This window comes from Entelurus aequoreus, linkage group LG25 (assembly GCF_033978785.1).
Source record: "Entelurus aequoreus isolate RoL-2023_Sb linkage group LG25, RoL_Eaeq_v1.1, whole genome shotgun sequence".
Classification (NCBI taxonomy): Eukaryota; Metazoa; Chordata; class Actinopteri; order Syngnathiformes; family Syngnathidae; genus Entelurus; species Entelurus aequoreus.
Window position 1 is genome coordinate 21,278,749 of NC_084755.1, and position 22,132 is coordinate 21,300,880.

Sequence of the window (22,132 nt, forward strand, 5' to 3'; positions counted from 1 at the left end):
GCCTCTCGTTCGAGCAAGCTTCATTGCTTCATGCTCAAAGACTAGGTAGGACTGCTCTTGTCTGAGGGGATGGTGCAGGACAACAAGATTTTGTCAGTGGCTCCATTTCGGTCTTTATTATTACTTTTGTAACACGTTAGGAGTTTATAGTGCTGCAGCCTAGTGGGTATTATAATACAGTTGCTACATCGCAGTTTCAAGTTTGCGGCTTGAAAAGGTGACTGTGGGTCTTATTTGATGTCTAGAAGGCGTTCTTAATTTTACAAAACATATTTAGAAAGTCTTAAACAGGTTTAGTATGCTCTAGCTATGAACATATTCAATTTATAACTACTTATTGGAAAATCTATTTACAACAGCCAGGCCCTGAACGTATTAACAGCTATAAACAAGAGTTTACTATATTAAACTTGGCGACCAGCAGTGAGTTTGGCTGTGAGAGCATAAAATACACAAATGCAGTTCAAGCACATTTATTATTAGATATTAAGAAATGTTATTTTACAAGTATGTAAAAATGTGTATTTACTATAAATTATCATTTATGAACAATAAACAAAAGGACTAAATTGATAACTGCATTTTTGTTCAATCCAATATGATTAATATTCATGTGTTTGTATTCCAGATAATATCCAAAGTTTATATGAAAAGTTTAAAGAAATGGTTAATAGGTCCAACGGGAAAGAAAAGTGTTTGATACATAGCAGCGAAGCTAATTCAAAACTGCTATGCGGCTTTGGCTTTAATTAAAAAAGTAAACAAAGCACAATACAAAGGCATAATCTGTGAAAAAAAATTCTTTAGACATTATATTTGTAGGGGAAAAGTTAGGCTGCAATATAAACTATAATAGTACGATCGTTATTTTTATGGGATTTTGAATAGATGCTAAACCCAACACAATTATTACAAATTACCTGTTGACGCAAATTTAGCAGAGACAAAGTATAATTGTATCCACCAGGCATTTTAATCAAAGTAGAGGAAGCAAACGCCTGCAGAGCATGATGCCCATGTTGATGATGAGCTACTGAAGTGACCTGTCGCCATAATCATGTGCCCCCTGAATGGTTGTGGCCCTAAACAACTGCATAGTGTTCCTCCACACCATCTACACCACAAGTGTCAAACTCAAGGCCCCGGGGCCAGATGTGGCCCACCAATTCATTTTTATTTGGCCCTCGAAAGCATGCAAATATGTATCAATAAAGCACTGTAACTTTTCTTACTAAATGTATTCCTTCTTGAAAAATATAAGTACTCCGTGTGATCGCAAATTATGTTAACTTATACACTACCGTTCAAAAGTTTGGGGTCACATTGAAATGTCCTTATTTTTTAAGGAAAAGCACTGTACTTTTCAATGAAGATAACTTTAAACTAGTCTTAACTTTAAAGAAATACACTCTATACATTGCTAATGTGGTAAATGACTATTCTAGCTGCAAATGTCTGGTTTTTGGTGCAATATCTACATAGGTGTATAGAGGCCCATTTCCAGCAACTATCACTCCAGTGTTCTAATGGTACAATGTGTTTGCTCATTGGCTCAGAAGGCTAATTGATGATTAGAAAACCCTTGTGCAATCATGTTCACACATCTGAAAACAGTTTAGCTCGTTACAGAAGCTACAAAACTGACCTTCCTTTGAGCAGATTGAGTTTCTGGAGCATCACATTTGTGGGGTCAATTAAACGCTCAAAATGGCCAGAAAAAGAGAACTTTCATCTGAAACTCGACAGTCTATGCTTGTTCTTAGAAATGAAGGCTATTCCACAAAATTGTTTGGGTGACCCCAAACTTTTGAACAATAGTGTATATTGTCTAAAAATATATGATCAAATATTCAACAAACCATTTTTAAAATTAAAATAAATATTAATGATTTCAAAGCAACTTATCCATCAAATTGTGCAATGTAAAAGTAGCAATAGATTTCATGGTAAAATTGTTAAATTTACTGTGGTTTTTACAGCATTTTTCTCTAAATGGGACCCATTACCTCCCTGCTTGGCACTCAGCGTAAGGGTTGGAATTGGAGGTTAAATCACCAAAAATGATTCCTGTGCACGGCCACCGCTGCTGCCCACTGCTCTCCTCACCTCCCAGGGGGTGACTAAGGGTTATGGGTCAAATGCAGATAATAATTTCGCCACACGTAGTGTGTGTGTGACAATCATTGGTACCCTAGCACCTCCAAAACTCTTGAATCTGAACTCCAGGCATCTCAGAACAAGCTGGTCAGGTTGCTTCTGGACCTCCACCCCAGATCCCACCTCACTCCTACCCACTTCTCTAAAGTGGGCTGGCTCAGGGTGGAGGACAGAGTTGAACAACTTGCACTGAGCCTAGTCTATAAAATCCACTACACCTCCCTGATACCGAAGTACATGTCAAACTACTTCCTTAACGTAAATGACCGCCATAACCACAACACCAGGGGGAGCTCCACTAACCACGTTAAACCCAGATTCCGAACTAACAAAGGTCTTAACTTATTCTCTTTCTATGCCACATCAATGTGGAATGCGCTCCCAACAGGTATAAAAGAAAGGGCATCTCTATCCTCCTTCAAAACCGCAATAAAAGTTCACCTCCAGGCAGCTACAACCCTAAACTAACACCCTCCCCGGATTGCTAATAATCAAATGTAAACAATCAAATGTAGATACTTTTTCTTATGCCTTCTGATCTCTCTCTCTCTCTCTCTCTCTCTCTCTCTCTCTCTCTCTCGCTCTCGCTCTCGCTCTCTTTTTCTCTCTCTCTCTCTCTCTCTCGCTCTCTTTCTCCCTCTCTCTCTATATGTCCTCTACTTGCTGTCCATATCCTACCCCCCACCCCCTCCACACCCCTGATTGTAAATAATGTAAATAATTCAATGTGATTATCTTGTGTGATGACTTTATTAGGATGATAGTATATATGATAGTATATATCTGTATCATGAATCAATTTAAGTGGACCCCGACTTAAACAAGTTGAAAAACTTATTCGGGTGTTACCATTTAGTGGTCAATTGTACGGAATATGTACTTCACTGTGCAACCTACTAATAAAAGTCTCAATCAATCAATCAATCAATCAAACTTTAACTTGAACTTTAACTTAAATGAAAAAAACTGTACTTTTCTTTTTTTTACTGTAATAAACTGTGGTGCCGTTTTGGCATTTATAGTAATACACCAAAAAATCTACAGTTGTTGATTTGCGGTAAAAAAACAAACAAACAAAAAACTGGCAGCTCAGGTGCCATAATTTTACTGTAAAATTGCAGTTTTGTTATTTACAGTAAAAAAAACAAATGTACATTTTACAGTAAAATTCTGGCAACTGAGCTGCCTTCTTTTTTTACCATAAAAACAGCAGTACTGTTTTTCCATTTACAGTAATATACTCTAATTTACCATATATATTTTTTACATTTTAGTTGTGAAAAAATCGACTCATAAAATGCATTAAAAAATTGTGTAATAATAGTATTCACTGTTAGAAACGGCCCTCTGGGGCCAAACATATCAACGACTTTGACACCTCTGATCTACACAAATGGAGATTAAAAACACATAAGTCACATAAAACTGAGCATCATTATCTTTGTAAAGGCAAAATGTATGTAATGTTGTGGCCACATGGTGGATGTTTACGGGAGCACCCTTGTTTATATGCAAATGTGCATAGTTTGCTATATTTGAAATAAGAAGCCCCTGTTTTCTTCCGTCAGGTTCATCCGAATGCGAGTGGTCCGACTCCGGCTCCGACTTGCGCTTGAGAAAATTCCCCTCTCTGCTGCACGGCAAACGCTCGGCGCCAGAACTCCCCCTGTTGCCTCCGGCGACCCGCCGCCTTGACCAGAGCAGCCCGACCAAGCGAGACGACGCGCTGCCCATCAAGCGCAAGCATCTTCCTACCAAACCGCGTCCCTTGCTCCAGTCGCCGCGGCGCTTCAGCTTCGACCTGGCGACCGCTTCCGGCTTCGGAGGCTTCAGCGAGGACGAGGCCTGGAACCGGCGACGCAGCGAGAGGATCTTCCTCCACGATGCCACCGCCTCGGCCAACCAGATGTCGGTGTCAAACTCCGCTTCCGCCAGTCAGAACTCGGCCCAGCCTCTCATCTCGAAGCCCGCCTCTCGACCCAAACAGTCTCCGCCCATCAGAGAGGGAAAAGATACAGTGAAAGTATGTCAATTATTCAGTCCTTCCACACACTTTTTCGTCTAGTGTGTGTGCCACAGTGCAAGCAGGGTTTCGCAGCACTTCAGTCATAGCAACACTCCCCTGCTGTCTTAAATGTTGCTGACAAGAAAGGACAACTGCTAGCCTTCCACTCTCTGTGTGCAAGTCAAACGGTTAAATCAGGGAGCATCCGAAACCATGGCCTGCGAGTCAAGTGCGGCCCGCCGGCGTGTACATTTTGCCCTACCATAGACATCACGTGTAATCGTAATTATCTGACCACATAATTGCTGCAAATTTGTAGACATTGTGATTCATTCAGGTTAATACCCATGAATTGCACTTTGAAGTGCTCTCAGCACAGCATTTTTTATTTTTTATTTTTATATATGACCCAATGCAAGCAAACTTTCCGACTCATGGCGCACAAAAAGTCAACACACATGGTCACACATAACACAACCAGCTCACTGAACTTTGTGGATACTAAAAAAAAAAAGAATGCATGATGGGAAAATTGCAAAACACTTCCTCCACACTTTTCCATGTCTGGCGCATTTTAGCTGCTTGATATTTCTGATTGATTACAAAACTTTAAGAAGGTTGTCAAGGAAATAAAAAAGGTAGGAGTCAAATTTTGACATACTCCTAATATGTAGAGATATATATGTATATATATTTATATATGTATATGTGTATATATATATATGTATATGTATAAATATTTATATATATATATGTGTATATACACTACCGTTCAAAAGTTTGGGGTCACCCAAACGATTTTGTGGAATTGCCTTCATTTCTAAGAACAAGAATAGACTGTCGAGTTTCAGATGAAAGTTCTCTTTTTCTGGCCATTTTGAGCGTTTAATTGACCCCACAAATGTGATGCTCCAGAAACTCAATCTGCTCAAAGGAAGGTCAGTTTTGTAGCTTCTGTAACGAGCTAAACTGTTTTCAGATGTGTGAACATGATTGCATAAGGGTTTTCTAATCATCAATTAGCCTTCTGAGCCCATGAGCAAACACATTGTACCATTAGAACACTGGAGTGATAGTTGCTGGAAATGGGCCTCTATACACCTATGTAGATATTGCACCAAAAACCAGACATTTGCAGCTAGAATAGTCATTTACCACATTAGCAATGTATAGAGTGTACTTCTTTAAAGTTAAGACTAGTTTAAAGTTATCTTCATTGAAAAATAAGGACATTTTAATGTGACCCCAAACTTTTGAACGGTAGTGTATATATGTATGTATAAGTGTATATGTATATGTATGTATATATATATATATGTATATGTATATGTATTAGGAGTGTGGGAAAAAATCGATTCGAATTCGAATCGCGATTCTTACGTTGTGCGATTCAGAATCGTTTTCTCATTTTAAAAAAATCAATTTTTTATTTTTTTATTTTTTCTGTCTTTTTTTTTTCTGTCTTTTTTAAAAAATTATTAATAAATCCAACAAAAAAATACACAGCAATACCATAACAATGCAATGCAATTCCAAAACCAAACCTGACCCAGCAACACTCAGAACTGCAATAAAAAGAGCAATTGAGAGGAGACACAAACACGACACAGAACAAACCAAAAGTAGTGAAACAAAAATGAATATTATCAACAACAGTATCAATATTAGTTACAATTTCAACATAAAATGAACAATAGTGTCACAGTGGCTTACACTTGCATCGCATCTCATAAGCTTGACAACACACTGTGTCCAATATTTTCACAAAAATAAAATAAGTCATATTTTTGGTTCATTTAATAGTTAAAACAAATGTACATTATTGCAATCAGTTGATAAAACATTGTCCTTTACAATTATAAAAGCTTTTTACAAAAATCTACTACTCTGCTTGCATGTCAGCAGACTGGGGTAGATCCTGCTGAAATCCTATGTGTTGAATGAATAGAGAATCCTTTTGAATCGGGAAAATATTGTTTTTGAATTGAGAATCGCCCAAGAATCGATATTAATTCGAATCGTGGGACACCCAAAGATTCGCAGCCCTAATATGTGTATATATATATATATATATATATATACACACTACCATTCAAAAGTTTGGGGTCACATTGAAATGTCCTTATTTTTGAAGGAAAAGCACTCAATGAAGATAACTTTAAACTAGTCTTAACTTTAAAGAACTACACTCTATACATTGCTAATGTGGTAAATGACTATTCTAGCTGCAAATGTCTGGTTTTTGGTGCAATATCTACATAGGTGTATACCTGTAGAGGCCCATTTCCAGCAACTATCACTCCAGTGTTCTAATGGTACAATGTGTTTGCTCATTGGCTCAGAAGGCTAATTGATGATTAGAAAACCTTTGTGCAATCATGTTCACACATCTGAAAACAGTTTAGCTCGTTACAGAAGCTACAAAACTGACCTTCCTTTGAGCAGATTGAGTTTCTGGAGCATCACATTTGTGGGGTCAATTAAACACTGGCCAGAAAAAGAGAACGTTCATCTGAAACTCGACAGTCTATTCTTGTTCTTAGAAATGAAGGCTATTCCACAAAATTGTTTGGGTGACCCCAAACTTTTGAACGGTAGTGTATATATATGTACAGGTGTATATATATATATATATATATATATATATATATATATATATATATATATGTGTGTGTGTAAATAAAACTTTTTTTTTTTTTCTTCCATGCAGTCAGCTTTTGGCCCCTGGCCAAATTTTTTCAACCCAATGCGGCCCCCAGTTCAAAAAGTTTGAGCACCCCTTAAATAAATGGATCACGTCGTCATCATTGTAACCGTGTTTATTCTCATTTGTATCAAGCAGAAAAAGAGGGCCAAGGACTCCTCCTCGTCCTCTCTGTCTGTGAGCCCGGCCTCTTTGGGCAGTCCGATGAGAGACGTCGCCGTGGCTCTAAGCCTCAGCCCAGCGCGGAAGAGCCAACCCAAAGCCAAGACCAAAGCCCGGGAGGTCAGTTGGATAATGGATTGGCATTAGCAGTGTAAACAAATGGCTTATTTGGACAAAATCAGGCATTTTTCATGTGCACAACCATAATCATCGACTGCCCACTAAAAGTCAATTACATTCTCCAGTCTTAGTGATTGTTTTTTTTTTTCTCACACATTTTTGGTCCCAATTTTCACACATCCAACCAAAGACAGCAATGCGTCCGATGATCTTATTCTTATAAGATTGTCTTAAAAAGGGCCGTCCTGTGGTCTGAGGTGTGTTAGAGAGAATTTGCTCGGTAATTGGCTCCAAAACAGGTCGAAGCTGACCATCTTAAATTTGAAACCCGTTTCTTATTTACGAGTCATTGCTCTGTGAATTGTGATGTGGCACCGAAAATAGCCAATCAGGAAGCTAAAAAAAGCATAACAGCTACTTTATTGAGAATGTACTCACCTCTCACTCGCTCACTAAATCATAAAGTCCATGATTTTTCCAGTGTTTTCTTTTTTCAGTTAGGGATTTTCTTTCAAAACGAGTCCAGCTATCACCATCATGCCCTCCTTTACTGTCTTTTTTTATATTGTCTGTTTTTGCAGTTGTTGCTATGGTGATTTGTGGTTATGAAGCTTCTTTGATTTTGTTAATTCACTAGCGGTGGGTGATACTGTGAATTTTGGTATCGATCAGATACCAGGAAAATACAGGGCTAGTATCGCCGAAACTGATACACTTTTTGATTTGAAATGTCATGGTCCTTGAATAATTTTGTGAATTTGCCTCTAGTTAGTTGATTATGAGATCTCAGGAAAAATATGTTCTGCAAATACAAATGTTTTTATAACTGCATACAATTCAAAATAATGTAAACTGTTTGAGAAAAAAGTTACGCAAATATTACTTTGAAAATGTAATGAAGCAACACTAAAATGACTAATATTATGTGCAGGTATTTGTGAAAATAACGTTGATTGCACTGACAGTTGCATAAACTCTGAGAAAAAAGGAGTCATTTTCTGAATAAAAGAAACAAAGGTACAACAAAAGTATCAATCCCATCACGCTAGTATCGATTTGATACCAGTACCCACCTTGTCATTGATACTTTTCATATTTATATCCATACGCCCACCCCTTTAGACCATGTTTGTTCATGTAAGATTTCAGACTTGTAGGACCAGAGGCTGTCTCTGTGGTGGAACGGATTTGTTAAGTTTGTGCTGTGCTGTGTTGAAATTAACGTAGCACACCACATGCATAAAAATCAGAGCTGCTCAATACCTGATATTTTGATCTTTATGTGTGGGGTTTGTAACTGCTAAAAAATCTCAAATGTCTGTACCGGCCTTTACCAGAATGGTGTGAAGGAAAACCATCCGAAAGCCTAATAATTGTCTGCAAAGTTAGTGTTTCAGTCGGATACACTCGCAAGATGATACTTTCGTTGTACATAGTTGTAGTTTGCACTGGTCAAACCAACGCGTTCAAAGAATAATAAGGATTAGAAGCTGACAAAGAGGACTTTGCGTGCCTTTTGCAGCCGTCCAGGGGTGCCGTGAGTCGGCTGATGGAGAGCATGGCGGCAGATGAAGACTTTGAGCCCAATCAGGACAGCAGTTTCAGCGAAGACGAGCTCCTTCCACAACGCCGTAACAGCCTGTCAGAGAAGTCCTCAGCGCCAGGTCAGTGTTTACACATCTGGTCCGAGAACACGCACAGGTGTGTTCTCATGTGTCCTATTTGTTGTTTGATGTGTGCAGCTCCAGTGCAGTGTGTGTTGGACAAGGACTCTCTGGTGGATGGACTCAGGGTTCTGATCCCAATGGACGACCAACTTCTATACGCAGGACACGTCAACACAGTGCACTCACCTGATATGTGAGTATATATTTTTAAATGACTACATTTTGACCGACAGCGGGCCCCTCAGAAGTCAAATAAAATATTTTTGTATCAGTGTGTGAATGCTCCAAGCATATGTTTTTCTACACCATTTTTCACCCATTTAAGCCATTCCACCATCAAAATGTTCAGCTCATTCAAGACACACAGGCTGTCTATCCACAATTTTCTGGGAATAGTTTCCCATTGAAAATGAAAGAACAATTTTCCAAACTTCCACATTTCTCAACAGATTAAAAACCTTTCTCCTCATCCAATATCAATTCTCAGTTAAAAAGTTTTACTACGTCAACATTTTTCAACTGATTCAAAAAGTTCCAACATGAACAGCTCATTCAGGGCAATTGGGCTGTTTTCCATATTCCAATAATTAAATTTTCCCAACATTCCCAAATTTGTTTGAAATTATTGGACACAATTGAATGGACAATTTTCCAAGTTCCACAATTCCCACATTTCTCAACCAATTTAAACCATTCCACCATCAACCATTCCACTCATCCTGGACATTCAAACAATTTCTCCCCAAATTTCTAGTTTTGTATTATTTTCCGTAACCCTGATTCACAATTAAAAAGTGTTACTACTTCCACATTTCTCGCTCGATCCAAACAATTCCAACACCAACCCATGCAGCTCATTCAGGACATTAATACTATTTATCACCTTACAAAAATTCCCACTTTTCTCTGAATTATGCGTTCCCAGGAAAGTATTCCCACATTTCTCAACCAATTTAAACCACTTCAGCATGCTACCTTTTAATTCATTTATTTATTATTTTTAGTTTTAACTATTTCAACTTACATTTAACATTCCAAGATTCATACTGTTTCAGTACAACTTCCGCTTTTCAGTATTTCAGTACATTCATTCCATATTTCACCAGGGTGTTGGTTCAATTTAAACTCTTCAACGTAAACCATTTCCACATTGAGTCTACTTATTTCAACATTTATTCAACATCTCACCAGCATTTCAGTTCAGCTTCAGCATTTGAGCATTCGCGTGAAATTTCTACAGAAATTGCTTCATCTAGTTCAGGGGTGTCCAAATCGTTATCTCCCCGAGGGCACCCGCATCGCTGCCTACTGCAACTCAAGGTTTGTTGGCCCACAACACGGTGTTGGAAACAAACCGGTAAAAATAAAAAATAAAAAAATTAGCGAAAACACGTAATGTAATTAGAAAAAAGCGGAAAATTTGAAAAGTGTAAGTATGCGGGGGATATTTAAAAAAAAAAAATTGCTACAAACAGACATTATATATCAAAACTAAGTTCTAGCTTTGTGTTATAAGTGACAAGTAAGTGTATAATATTAGCTTATTATTATTAGTGTCAATAATGTCAGCTTTTTCTCACTACATTACGTCTTTATGCTCTTTTTTCTTACATTTCCACTGTTGTTTTTTTCCAACAATATGTTGCGGGCCAAAAAAGTGATGCATGTGGTTTGTTTGAGAGCTTTACAATTTGTTGAATGTGTTTTTTTTCTAGTAAAATAAATGAAAGCTAAATTTAGAAAAAAAAAACTTTTTTGCAGCAGTTTTGTTGAAGAGAAGTTACAGTTAACGAGTCAGACTCAAACAAATGATGCAAGATTGCGTCTAGGAAAGAAATCACTGAATCAAAAGTGGATTTGGCTCTCACATTTTGCTTGCTGCGGGCTGACCCTCCCATAATTCCTTGCTGCAGATACAGCGTGGTGGTGGAAGGCGAGAGAGGAAACCGGCCGCACATCTACTGCTTGGAGCAACTGCTGCAGGAGGCTGTGAGTAAACTGCGTGTCACTCACGTAAGAATGGCGGGGGTTAAATGCACCGCATCGCTCTCTCTCCTATTTCTGGTGACACTTGAGAGAGGAGCCGCTCTGAGCTGAAAGTGAAACATGAAACATGCATGAAACAAAGTAGGTCATACGTCATGTGGCGGTCACATGCACAAAGCCTCCCCTGAGATCTCACTGCCTTCTTCTCTGCAGTCTTGATAAAATAACTAAACAGATATCAGATGATGTTTTATGGTCTGGCCACGCCCATCTTACAAAATACTTAGCGTATGCTAGCCGTGCTCATGTTGTGCTGACATTCAAATGTCCTTTTATTCTTCTGTATGTTCAGATCATCGACGTGAAGCCTCCATCGGTGCGCTATCTCCCCGAGGGCACCCGCATCGCTGCCTACTGGAGTCAGCAGTACCGCTGCCTTTATCCTGGCACGGTTGTCAACGGTACAAGAGAACACACACACACAGAAACAGAGCTTAGATGCCATGAGTCATAGTCAGTTTACAATTTAATTGTAGCTGGCAGCACAAATGTAAAAAGTCTCAATTAGGTCCCTTCATTCAGCAGAGTGTTGTTCTCAGACATGCGATGAATAATAGTCATCCCTTGTTTATCGCGGTTAATTGGGATCAAACATGAAACAAATCTTTGGCGAAGTAGGAATATTATTAATAAATCAAATATTTTCATAGTTGGAGCATAAAAAAACTGTCAACATTTTCATTCTCAATACCTTTTTTAGCATAATAGAGCCCTCTAATCATGACATAAAACCCATATGGTCACCTTAACACTTGTTTCACCCAATATATTGGCGTTCTATTGTAGATTACAGTACTCACTGGTAGCCCGGAGGATCCACCAAGCGCCATTGCTATGGCCGTCACCCGGCCACTACAACACGGCCACGACGTGGAAATACTTTGTCACATCCTGGGTAATTCCTCAAAGTTAGAACTGGGATTCCATGTGCTGAAATCACGGGCGTGTGTTGTTCTGCAGAAACTTGGTCAACTTGATAGTCGCAGATTTGTTGTTTGCACTAATTGCATATGTGCATTGTCATTCCACATCACTGTTATTGGTGTCGAAGATAAAGTGCATCACAGGAGAGTTAATCTCCACCTTGGCCTGACAGCTGTTGATAGCTGATAGTTGATAGCAGTCTTGTTAGCATTCAAATTCCAATGCTACAGCCAGCTCTTGTCTTTTGACATGGCTCGTGTCAAAGTCTAACCAATGTGGAGATGTGTTATTGATGAGGTAGGAGTTGGAAGATGAAGTGCACCAAAAAGTTGTTCTGACAAAAATTGGTCAATTTGAGATTGTCGCAGTGAAGATACAATTGTTCCATGATTAGCCGTCGTGTTGTTGTTAGCAGTGTTCACCCTTAACCCGAAAACGGAGGTCCCGCTTGGTGAATATTTGTTGATCACCAGAAATACTAATGGAAATTAAGACATATACTGCACTGTAACAAGTAAAAGGCATGTGAATGTCCGCAAAAACGCGTAAATCTGCTTTTTAAAACATTAATTTTAGCGTGAAAATATCACTTCCAAGTTTTTTTTGGAATATAATAAAATTGGATCTTAACAAAATTTGTTGAAGCCTCAGCCGCAGGTAGTCGCTGCTCTTTTTGCCTAAACGCCGCACTGAGTTGCATGACAAGGAGACAATCAGGGGCACCGAAACAAGCTCGCTACTTATCATAATCAAGCTGGCTTACTTGCTGTCGCCTGCTTTCGCGCTCCGAGCCACAATGTTGTCGGGTTTCTACTTTGCTGCTAAACATATTTGGATGATTACAATCCGAACACTGTAAGTTCCAAACCAGTTGTAGTTCTAGAGTATTTATTAGTAGCCAGCGAGAAGGTATATTTTTGACGTGATGGGTCGTAAACAGAGGTCACTTTGAGTTCTTCGCACGCATGTTATAGAATTTTACATTACATTTTCTATGATAATAATGTTAGTAAATTTAGTTCGGGACAAAACGTCTTTTCGTGTCGTTCTGGCCATTTTCGGGTCCTAAATGGCTGTCAAAGTGTACCAACTTGTCGGAATACCTACTCAGACTTCTTCTGTCCAGGTGAGATGCATGATTAATGATCTAGAATAAACTTACAGGAAGCGAGGAAGCAGCAGACCACTCGAGTAGACATAGGGACACACAGAAGTGATCACAGCACCGCTATTATTAGTTCGTCTGCGTTAGCACTCATAATAACAATATCACTAATACCTGGTTAATATTCAAGTCACGAATTGTAAACGGAGTATTGTTGGCGCTTTTTGAATGTTTTTGGACTTTTATTTCCGTTTATTTAATATTTTAAATGCATTTATTTTTTTAAATCCATCTGTCGTCATGTCTTTCTTAATGATTGTAAACAATAGGCAAAAAAGTGTAGTTCCCCTTTAAGGCTGGGTATCATGGCCAGAGTCTTTTGCAGGGACTCACTTGCAGTAGACTCATGTGCTCAAGCCACAATGTTGTTTATATTTCAGGGAGCTACACACCTTATTAGCTCCACTTAGTCTGCTTTGGGTTCTGCATTTATCCCCCTTTTTTATGTTGTTTTAAAATTGTTTTAACCAAGCATTACAGCATATGCTTCTAAGTCTAATACAGAACGGAACCTTGTTGTGAATGTCATTTTAAATGGGTCTTTGAGCATGTATCAGTAAAAACAATATCATTCACAATGTATCTGAACAAACCATATCAAGGTTTCTCAACAGCTAATTTGCAATTCCCCAAACAGGAAGTTCAGACATCGATGAGAATGACGACCTCATCACAGTGGAGTTTGATGATGGCGACACAGGGCGCATTCCACTCTCCCACATCCGACTTCTGCCTCCAGATTACAAGATCCACTGTGAGCATGTACACACACACACACACACACACACACACACACACACACACACACACACACACACACACACACACACACACTGTTCCATTTTCTATGCTCCCTCATTCGAACAAAAAGCAGAAACAAGAAAAAATAAATGTCCACAATTGACAAAGAGGATATTTGCAGACACAATTGTACTTTTGGGGGTTTTGCTTGACGTTTGTCACAGCAGTTTGCAGTATTACACCCTGTTTTCTTTTTTCAAAATATATTTTGCAATAAATATATTTTCATAACACAGTTTACCCTTTTGTCCACACAAAAACTGTTATTTTAATTAATAAACAATTTGAATTTCTTTAGTTTTGTAGAAAAAGTGTGATGTTATTAAGTAATTCCACTTCTTTAGCACTTGTCAGACTCCTGTAAGTTGGGGGTTATAGCGCCACCTGTTGCCTTGGCATGAGCTGCAAATACATTTTAGAGGACAACACAAACATGCAGACAAAGCCTTAACACAACAGATATTAAAGCCTATTTTTTTGTATACTGTATTTACTCGTGATGGGTAAATGACGCCTCTGTGAGTGTATGGCACACTCACTAGCTGTATTGACTTAGTTGCTGTTTCATAATGGTAATCTGCCATCTACTGGATGAAAAAGTCACTACATTTGACCTGCAAATAAAATGACTAGTGAGCAAATCTAATTGTTTGAGTTGTTGTTGTTGTTGTTTTTAGAAGCAGAAGCTCGATTATAATGTCCTGTTGATTTCACTACTAGAATCACTTTTGTTGGCTGTGTGCCCCTGAGCAGGCGCTGAACCCTCACCTGCGCTGCTGGTGGCCAGCTGCTCTAGAAGAAGAGTGCGCAAATGCAGCAAGGAGGGCAAAGAGGCGGGACCAAAGACGGATGAAAGCGCTCCAAAGGCAAAAGGAAAACCCGGTCGCAAACCCAAACCCAAACCAGGTGAGATAACCTTGTCTGATGGATATGAACACAAAATAATTGTCGTTATTACCTGCTGCTACTTATTTGTACTTTAGCCTAAGTACATTTCCTGTCTATTTGGAACAACAGCAAATTCTTTAACACAATGCAGTATTTCCCACTGGAGGTCAAATATGAATAGCTTTAAATAAATCTGTCACTTGGCGAAATAACTGCTGCCATCACTTTTCCCTTTATTTGCCACTCTGCCCTTTTCCCAGTATTTCCACGGGAACTGTAAACCATCATTGTTTTTCACAAAAGACATAACATCGTAAAAAAAAGAGATGGATTTCGCATTATTTGGCTGAGCGCTCATGACACATGAGCAATGTTTCTCCCTTTTACTGCCTTCATTATCTGTTTAAGACCAATGCAAGCATCATTTGCAGACAAGAATAAAGCAAAGCTCTAAAAGGAGCTAAAGTAGAACATGCCTATGTCATCTTTTATCAACAAAATATGCAAGGTCTCAGAGGAAATCTAATCTTGCTTGATCAATACTGTCATCCTTTGTATTTGTTTGAAACATATTTTGGTTGTTGTTACTCTGCATCTAATAATGACAAGATGCAAGACTAAGCAGTTTTTCAGAATTGCTGGTTTGTTTCACCGCTAAAGTCCTGAAGCTGCACAATGAAAGTTGGAGACTATCTTGTGTTAAACCAGTGTGGGTTTCTGCTGCTGTTTTTTTAAAATGGAAAATACATTAGTGGAGACCCAACAGATTATGGTTACATAGCAGGAAACACTGCATTAACAGTCGTCTGAGTTAACATATGCCAAATAGAATATCTTCCTTTAATGTAGCCTCTAATTATTATTTTTTCAGTTAAGTGCAATTCAAAAGACAAATTAATAGTTTAAGTTCAGCATAATTTAAGTAGTAATTAATTTGTAGTCTTTGTTTTGATGTTGTTGCTGTCCAATGCCCATCTTTCTTTTCTTATTCCAAAGAAAAAAAGGTCACACTTTATAATAATTAAAAACTAAAGCATTAGTAAATACTGAATTAGTCAATAATATCTGACATGAATACTCATTTAATATGCAATTTATGATCAAAGTTATATTGTTCTTGATTTTCAGCATTAATACAATGAGAAAAATATTTTTTAAATTTCCCACATATCTCAACCGATTCAAACCATTCCAATAATCAATTGCCAGCATACTAACATTAGCATGCTATTTTTATTAACTATTTTTACAGGTATACACTTAGTTTTGTATGTTGGTACTTGATGCAGCCTCACCTCATGATAGCTTTTATTTTGGTGCTTAATGCATGTTTACAGTTAGCATGCTAACCTTAGCATTTTTAGCTATTTTTGTGGGTATACACCTCAGAGTCCCATATTTTCGAACTTGACACACGCTAACGTTTTGCTAGATTTTTTCAATCTAATTTTACAGGAATACACCGGAATAATTTATTTTGGTACTTGACACATGTTTACTGTTAGCATGTTCGTTTTTTTATTGTCTAATTTTACAGGTATACACTTCAGAATCATTCATTTTGGTACTTAGCATTTCAGTTCTGCTTCGGCTTTTCATCATCTCAATTTCTACCGAAATTTATTTTTCTAGTTAACATTTTATAGATGCATTTTTACACTTCATAAATGATTGAGTCAGCATTTCTACATGATATAATTTACAATGGTTTGTTAGATTATTAAAAGGGTTATGTAAACATTTATTCTCTTTACATGCGTATTTATACATGTAGTTACACAGTTTAAACTGCATACTAATGAGAATTCATGCCAGAAACATGCTTTATAAATGATGAATTCAGTATTTACTAATGCTTTATTAATGCTTAATAATGTGTACCTATTATAAAGTGTTACTGAGAATAATTATCAGACAATATGGTTTGTATTATTGTGTCTTTCCTATATTATATCACATATGCAGTATACTTTTCATTATAAACAGATCAATCATTTGCAATGCAATATAATTCTGACTGTTGCTAGACAGAAGTCTTGGCCGTCAAGCTGTTTGTAAGAGACTCACACGAAGGAAATGACTACAAATATTGGAGACATGAATCAACTGACATTTTGATTCCGATTCTTGGGGTGATGATTCAATTCAACACAATTCTTGATTCAAACCGATCTCGCAATATGTTATCTGGTATAAAAAAGATGATAAAATATTTTCAAAGCAAGTTACAGGTTACAAAAGCCCCTCTTGGCTGCTGACGTATACACACAGCGATTAAGCATGGAGATGGCCTAAAAAACTTTAGATTTCGAAAAAAAATATTGAGATTTCGATGTAGAATTTAATTTAAAAATTTGAGCACCCCTAACAAAAATATTTTACAATAATAACAGCATAATAATAATGATATTATTAATCATTAAGAATTATGTCAATTGCATAGAATTTATTGTAAAGCAATTTCTAATACACTACCTTTTTCATATATATTTTTTTCAATTATTTATTTATTTCAGGCAATTACATAAAAAAGTACAAAGTTGACAACACATAATAATATGAATTAATATAGTGCAAAGGTAATTTATAGTATGTAATGCATGACTTGCATGCATACTTGACAGCAACCAGCTGTTGCTGATTCAATCTGTTATTTTGTTTTTAAAGATATTTTTTTTCTTTATTATTTAGCATTTAGCAGTCTCCCCTTGTATATCGCTGTTAATTAGTTCCGGACATGGGTGCAAAGATTTATTTAATAGGGGTCTAAATCTTTGGGCACCGAACGATTTGATTTCCTGGGGCTACGATTCTCAATTTAAACAGATTCTCGCAATGTATTATTTGGTATAATAATTATATATATAAATATATATATATATATGTATATATTTTTTTTTTTAAAGACAGATTACAGGTTAGAAAAGCTCCTTGTGGTTGCATGGAAGAAATGGCCTAAAAACGTACTTTAAAAATGTATTCTTTTTTTTTAATATTTATTTTTGAAAATTATTTACAATCAGGATGAATAACAATCGCGTTTCAGATGTGAATCTTTTTTTTATTTATTTTGTGCCTTTTTATTTAGCCATTTTTATGCTTGAAAGTGCTTTATTTAGGATCATTGTAGAATATGCTTAAATATATATTAAAATGTAAATGTAAAAATTAAAAAAAAAAAGTGCAATGTGGTGGGCTATCGTATTTGAAGCGTAATGTGGTGACAAACGACTGTATAACTATTTAAAACGTGTTTTATATGGAAATACACACTTCAGTTCGAACTAAATTGATATAAAATATATATTTTTAAATGAATGCATGTATTCATTGTTGTTAGTAGTGTTGTTTAGTGAAATCATCATCCCTGATAAGGATTGTGAGACAATTTTATTTGGACAATTAAATCGCTACTCTGCATTAAATATAAAGTACATGGTACAGGTGGTGCCATTAGTGTTAAACTTTGATTTTTTCTCTCTTCAGAAACCTCTTTAAACTCTGATGTCAAAGACAAAATAGAGTCGCCATCTTCTAGCCAGCCTCCAGACAAAGTCCAGGATGCGATGCCAGCAAACCATCACAAGAGAGGACGTCCTCTGTCCAGAGGCTGCTCAGGAGAAGCCTCGGCCTGCATCACGGCCTGCAGTGGTGACCCAAGCAAAACTCAGACCTCCATCACGTCCCCTTCAAGCAGCCCCACCCTTCCTGCGCCATTACCCAGAAAGCCCAGCTCAGCTCCTGCTGCTAAAGCTCAAGCTAAGCTCTCTTCTTCTATCTATCCTTCCACCTATGGAAAGGTTCTGACCGTGGACCTGTACAGCGAGCCCAATCTAACGTCATATAACGGCCAGCGTAGAGACCGAGACATCAGACCCATGTCCAGACCCAGTATGGCTCCATCATCTAGTACACCAAAGCCTAGTGGGTCCTCAACTCCAAGGCCCGCCTCTACTCTAGCATCCAAAACCAGTCTGACCATCACAGCATCTCCAGACCCATCGTTCTGTCCTCCCCCCCAGTCCAGTGGCAAGGACTTCACTGACTCCGAGACCTTCATCAGCGTCCTCAAGTCCCTCAGGACACAAACGGAAGATGTCCTCTGACCAGCTGTCCACCATCTCCAGGCTCAAGTCCACCTCCAGGCAGGGGGACATGGTGGTAAAACGGAAGCCCGTGTCTGCAGAGCCCCTTGTGAAGCTCGACCACGAGGGCGTGACCTCGCCGAAAACCAAGAAAACTAAGGCTCTGATGTTGCTGGAAGGCCGGGGAGTCCATCGTGATCACAGCCCCGTGACTTGTGCCGATCCGAAGATGCTGAAGGCCAAACCCAGACATCCGGAGCGGGAGAAAGAGTCCAACTATGGCGCGCAAATGCTGGCTATAGAGAGAGCTGAGAGTCGCAGTAGAGGACAGGAAATTAGGGAGGAGAAAAAGGAGGAGAAAAGAGAGGAGGACATGAGACAGGAGAGGAAGATGAAGGAGGAGTCTCAAAGTAGCAGCAGCAGCAGCAGTTCCGAGTCCGAGGAGGAAAGTGGCAAAGAAAAGATGACTCAAAAGAAGAAATGCACCTCCAGTTGCTCCTCCTCCTCTTCATCCTGCTCTGGATCATCATCCTCCTCGTCATCCTCCTCTTCGTCCTCATCTTCGTCCTCCTCGTCAACGGACGACTCCTCCTGCAGCTCCGACGAAGAGCGGACCCCCACCCCTCTTCCAGTCCCCGTTTCTCCTACGCCTGCAGCCGAGGACAAGGTGAAAGAGGAGATGCAAGAAGATGACGTGAAGGAGGAGGTGGATGTCAAAGAGGAGGAGGTGGAGGAAGAAGAAGAAGAAGAGGAGGAGGAGTCATCTCCTGTTTCACGCTCCCCCTCACCATCTCCGACTGCTGCCGCTCCGGTTAAGCCGGCCAAACCAGCCACCGGGAAGGGCTCGGGGCAAAGAGGGCGTCCTCCTAAACCGAAGCCTAGTGGAGGAGAAGGCAAAGTGGGCAGGCCCAAGCGCCGGGAGGGGGTCCACCTCCCCACCACCAAGGAGTTGGCCAAACGACAGAGGCTTCCCAGTGTGGAGAACAGACCCAAGATTTCTGCTTTCCTTCCAGCCAGGCAGCTCTGAAGTGGTTTGGGAAACCCACTCAGGTGAGCGCTCATGTTGTCTTTTGAGAAACATTATTATTTATAATTATTTCCTCATTCCACTCTGATCATCTCTCCCTCAGAGACGGGGAATGAAGGGCAAGGCCAAGAAGCTCTTCTACAAGGCCATCGTGCGCGGCCGGGAGATGATCCGCATCGGCGACTGCGCTGTCTTCCTGTCCGCTGGAAGGCCCAACCTGCCCTTCATTGGACGCATCCAGAGCATGTGGGAGTCCTGGGGCAGCAACATGGTGGTCAGGGTCAACTGGTTCTACCATCCAGAGGAGACCACCCTGGCAAGAAACTCACAGACAAGAAGGTAGTGAGCTAAAGCAGGTCCTACTACTCTAAAGTAGGGTATTCGATACAGACGATATAGGGGTGTCCCGATCGATATTGAAATCAGCTATGGTCTGATATTGTTTACTTGTATGAAGCTGGACAGACAGTAGCATCTAAACGTCCTCCAATAAGCACACATGTTGGTCTTTTCTTGTATTTATTAAAAAGATTTACAAAGGGTAAACATTATAAGCTATAGGCAACTAGAGGCTACTGTAGTGCAAGTGTCCTTAATAGAACAATATTGCAGTCTAAAACAATATTTGTTAATACCAGTGGCGGGCGGGCCATAAGCTTCCCAACAAGGCCTTCATTGACGTCCTACTTAGTCCGACTTAAAAAAAGGAGAAATAATATACAGAAACACACTTGTGCACTACTGCGCATCGGGCAAACCCTTTCACTAGACAGCTTAGCCAGCTTCCAGGGTCCGTGGACCTTGTCCCATAAGATGTACTTTCTCTTTCAATATTCTTCTTGAAAATGGCCTTGCAAATATGTATCTGCCACCTAATCAAACATTTGCTCTCCTTCTTTGTGGGTTAAAAAAAGTACCAGTGATTTCTTTACTGGCTCCGTGCCACTTCCTGCTTTCGCAGATAACAACTTGTGATTGGATACTCACTTGGGAGTGACAAGTGAATATCCAATCACAGTCACGTTTGACAAAAGGCTACCTAGATGGGCTACTGTCAAAAATTTGTGATCTGATTGGCTATCGCATCTGTTTATCAACTAAATGTCCTCTGTTCGTTTACGCTGCACAGCCGCCGCTAATGTTGATTCAGAAGGCCTCCAGCAGAATTCATCCAGGGCTGCCAACAAGCTCACCGAATTCTGATTGGATAAAAGCTCTAACATAAAAACAAGGCTCTGATGTTGCTGGAAGGCCGGGGAGTCCATCGTGATCACAGCCCCATGACTTGTGCCGATCCGAAGATGCTGAAGGCCAAACCCAGACATCCGGAGCGGGAGAAAGAGTCCAACTATGGCGCACAAATGCTGGCTATAGAGAGAGCTGAGAGTCGTAGTAGAGGACAGGAAATTAGGGAAGAGAAAAAGGAGGAGAAAAGAGAGGAGGACATGAGACAGGAGAGGAAGATGAATAACAACACTGGAGCCTAATACGACATGAAGAGATTATGATGAATACTTTTATATATTTATGGAAAGTAAATTAAAAATAAATGAACTTGCATTTATTTATGATCATGATTTATAAAAAACAAACAAGTAACAAATATTTATAGTTGCATATTTACTGGCAGATACAAAGTCTTCAAGGCAGAAGAGTATTAGAAAGTATCCAGTAACAAACGTGTCCGCATCATTCAACTTCCAGCGTCATCCTCTTAGTCTAATGAATTATTGTGACCAGTAGATGTTGCCAAAACACAAATTAACACTCTACTTCAAAAACAAAAATCTGTCATAAGCTTAGTGTTTTCATACCTACTTTTGTTCTCTGTGAAATTTCACTCGATCCAATCTTTTTTTAATATTACACACTACAAAACGTTTTTGTTATTTGTGGGTGTACTGTACACCTCAATGTCACCTCAGTTATTTTTGTAGTATTGACTTTTTTTTTGCGTCCAAAAAAAAAGAAGAAGGAAAATATTTTTTATATATTTAATTAATATTGTTACATCGCCATCCTGACTTTTTGTCTGACAATTGTAAGGACCAGTATCAGCCTTGGTATGACCAATACTGCCCCTATAACTACTTGGTATTCTATCAATACCCACATTTGTAGTATCACCTAAAACTAATGTAAAGTATTAAACAACAGAGGAATGATTTCTTATTAAATTTTTTATATAAGTGGGCAGCACGGTGGCAGAGGGGTTAGTGCGTCTGCCTCACAATACGAAGGTCCTGAGTAGTCGTGAGTTCAATCCCGGCCTCGGGATCTTTCTGTGTGGAGTTTGCATGTTCTCCCCGTGGCTGTGTGGGTTCCCTCCGGGTACTCCGGCTTCCTCCCACCTCCAAAGACATGCACCTGGGGATAGGTTG

General features: G+C 39.1%; 1 protein-coding gene across 1 annotated transcript in view; it reads left to right on the plus strand.

Moving 5' to 3' along the window:
* Positions 1-22,132, plus strand: part of tnrc18 (trinucleotide repeat containing 18) — a 101,670-nt gene that overhangs the window by 73,128 nt on the left and 6,410 nt on the right. The window contains 16 exon segments of the mRNA XM_062036784.1: positions 3,726-4,180; positions 7,005-7,148; positions 8,671-8,812; positions 8,891-9,008; positions 10,729-10,804; positions 11,154-11,262; positions 13,588-13,704; positions 14,505-14,657; positions 18,126-18,193; positions 18,196-18,247; positions 18,250-18,303; positions 18,306-18,616; positions 18,618-19,746; positions 19,749-19,774; positions 19,855-20,059; positions 20,062-20,090. Coding sequence (XP_061892768.1) covers positions 3,726-4,180; positions 7,005-7,148; positions 8,671-8,812; positions 8,891-9,008; positions 10,729-10,804; positions 11,154-11,262; positions 13,588-13,704; positions 14,505-14,657; positions 18,126-18,193; positions 18,196-18,247; positions 18,250-18,303; positions 18,306-18,616; positions 18,618-19,746; positions 19,749-19,774; positions 19,855-20,059; positions 20,062-20,090 — 3,188 coding nt within the window.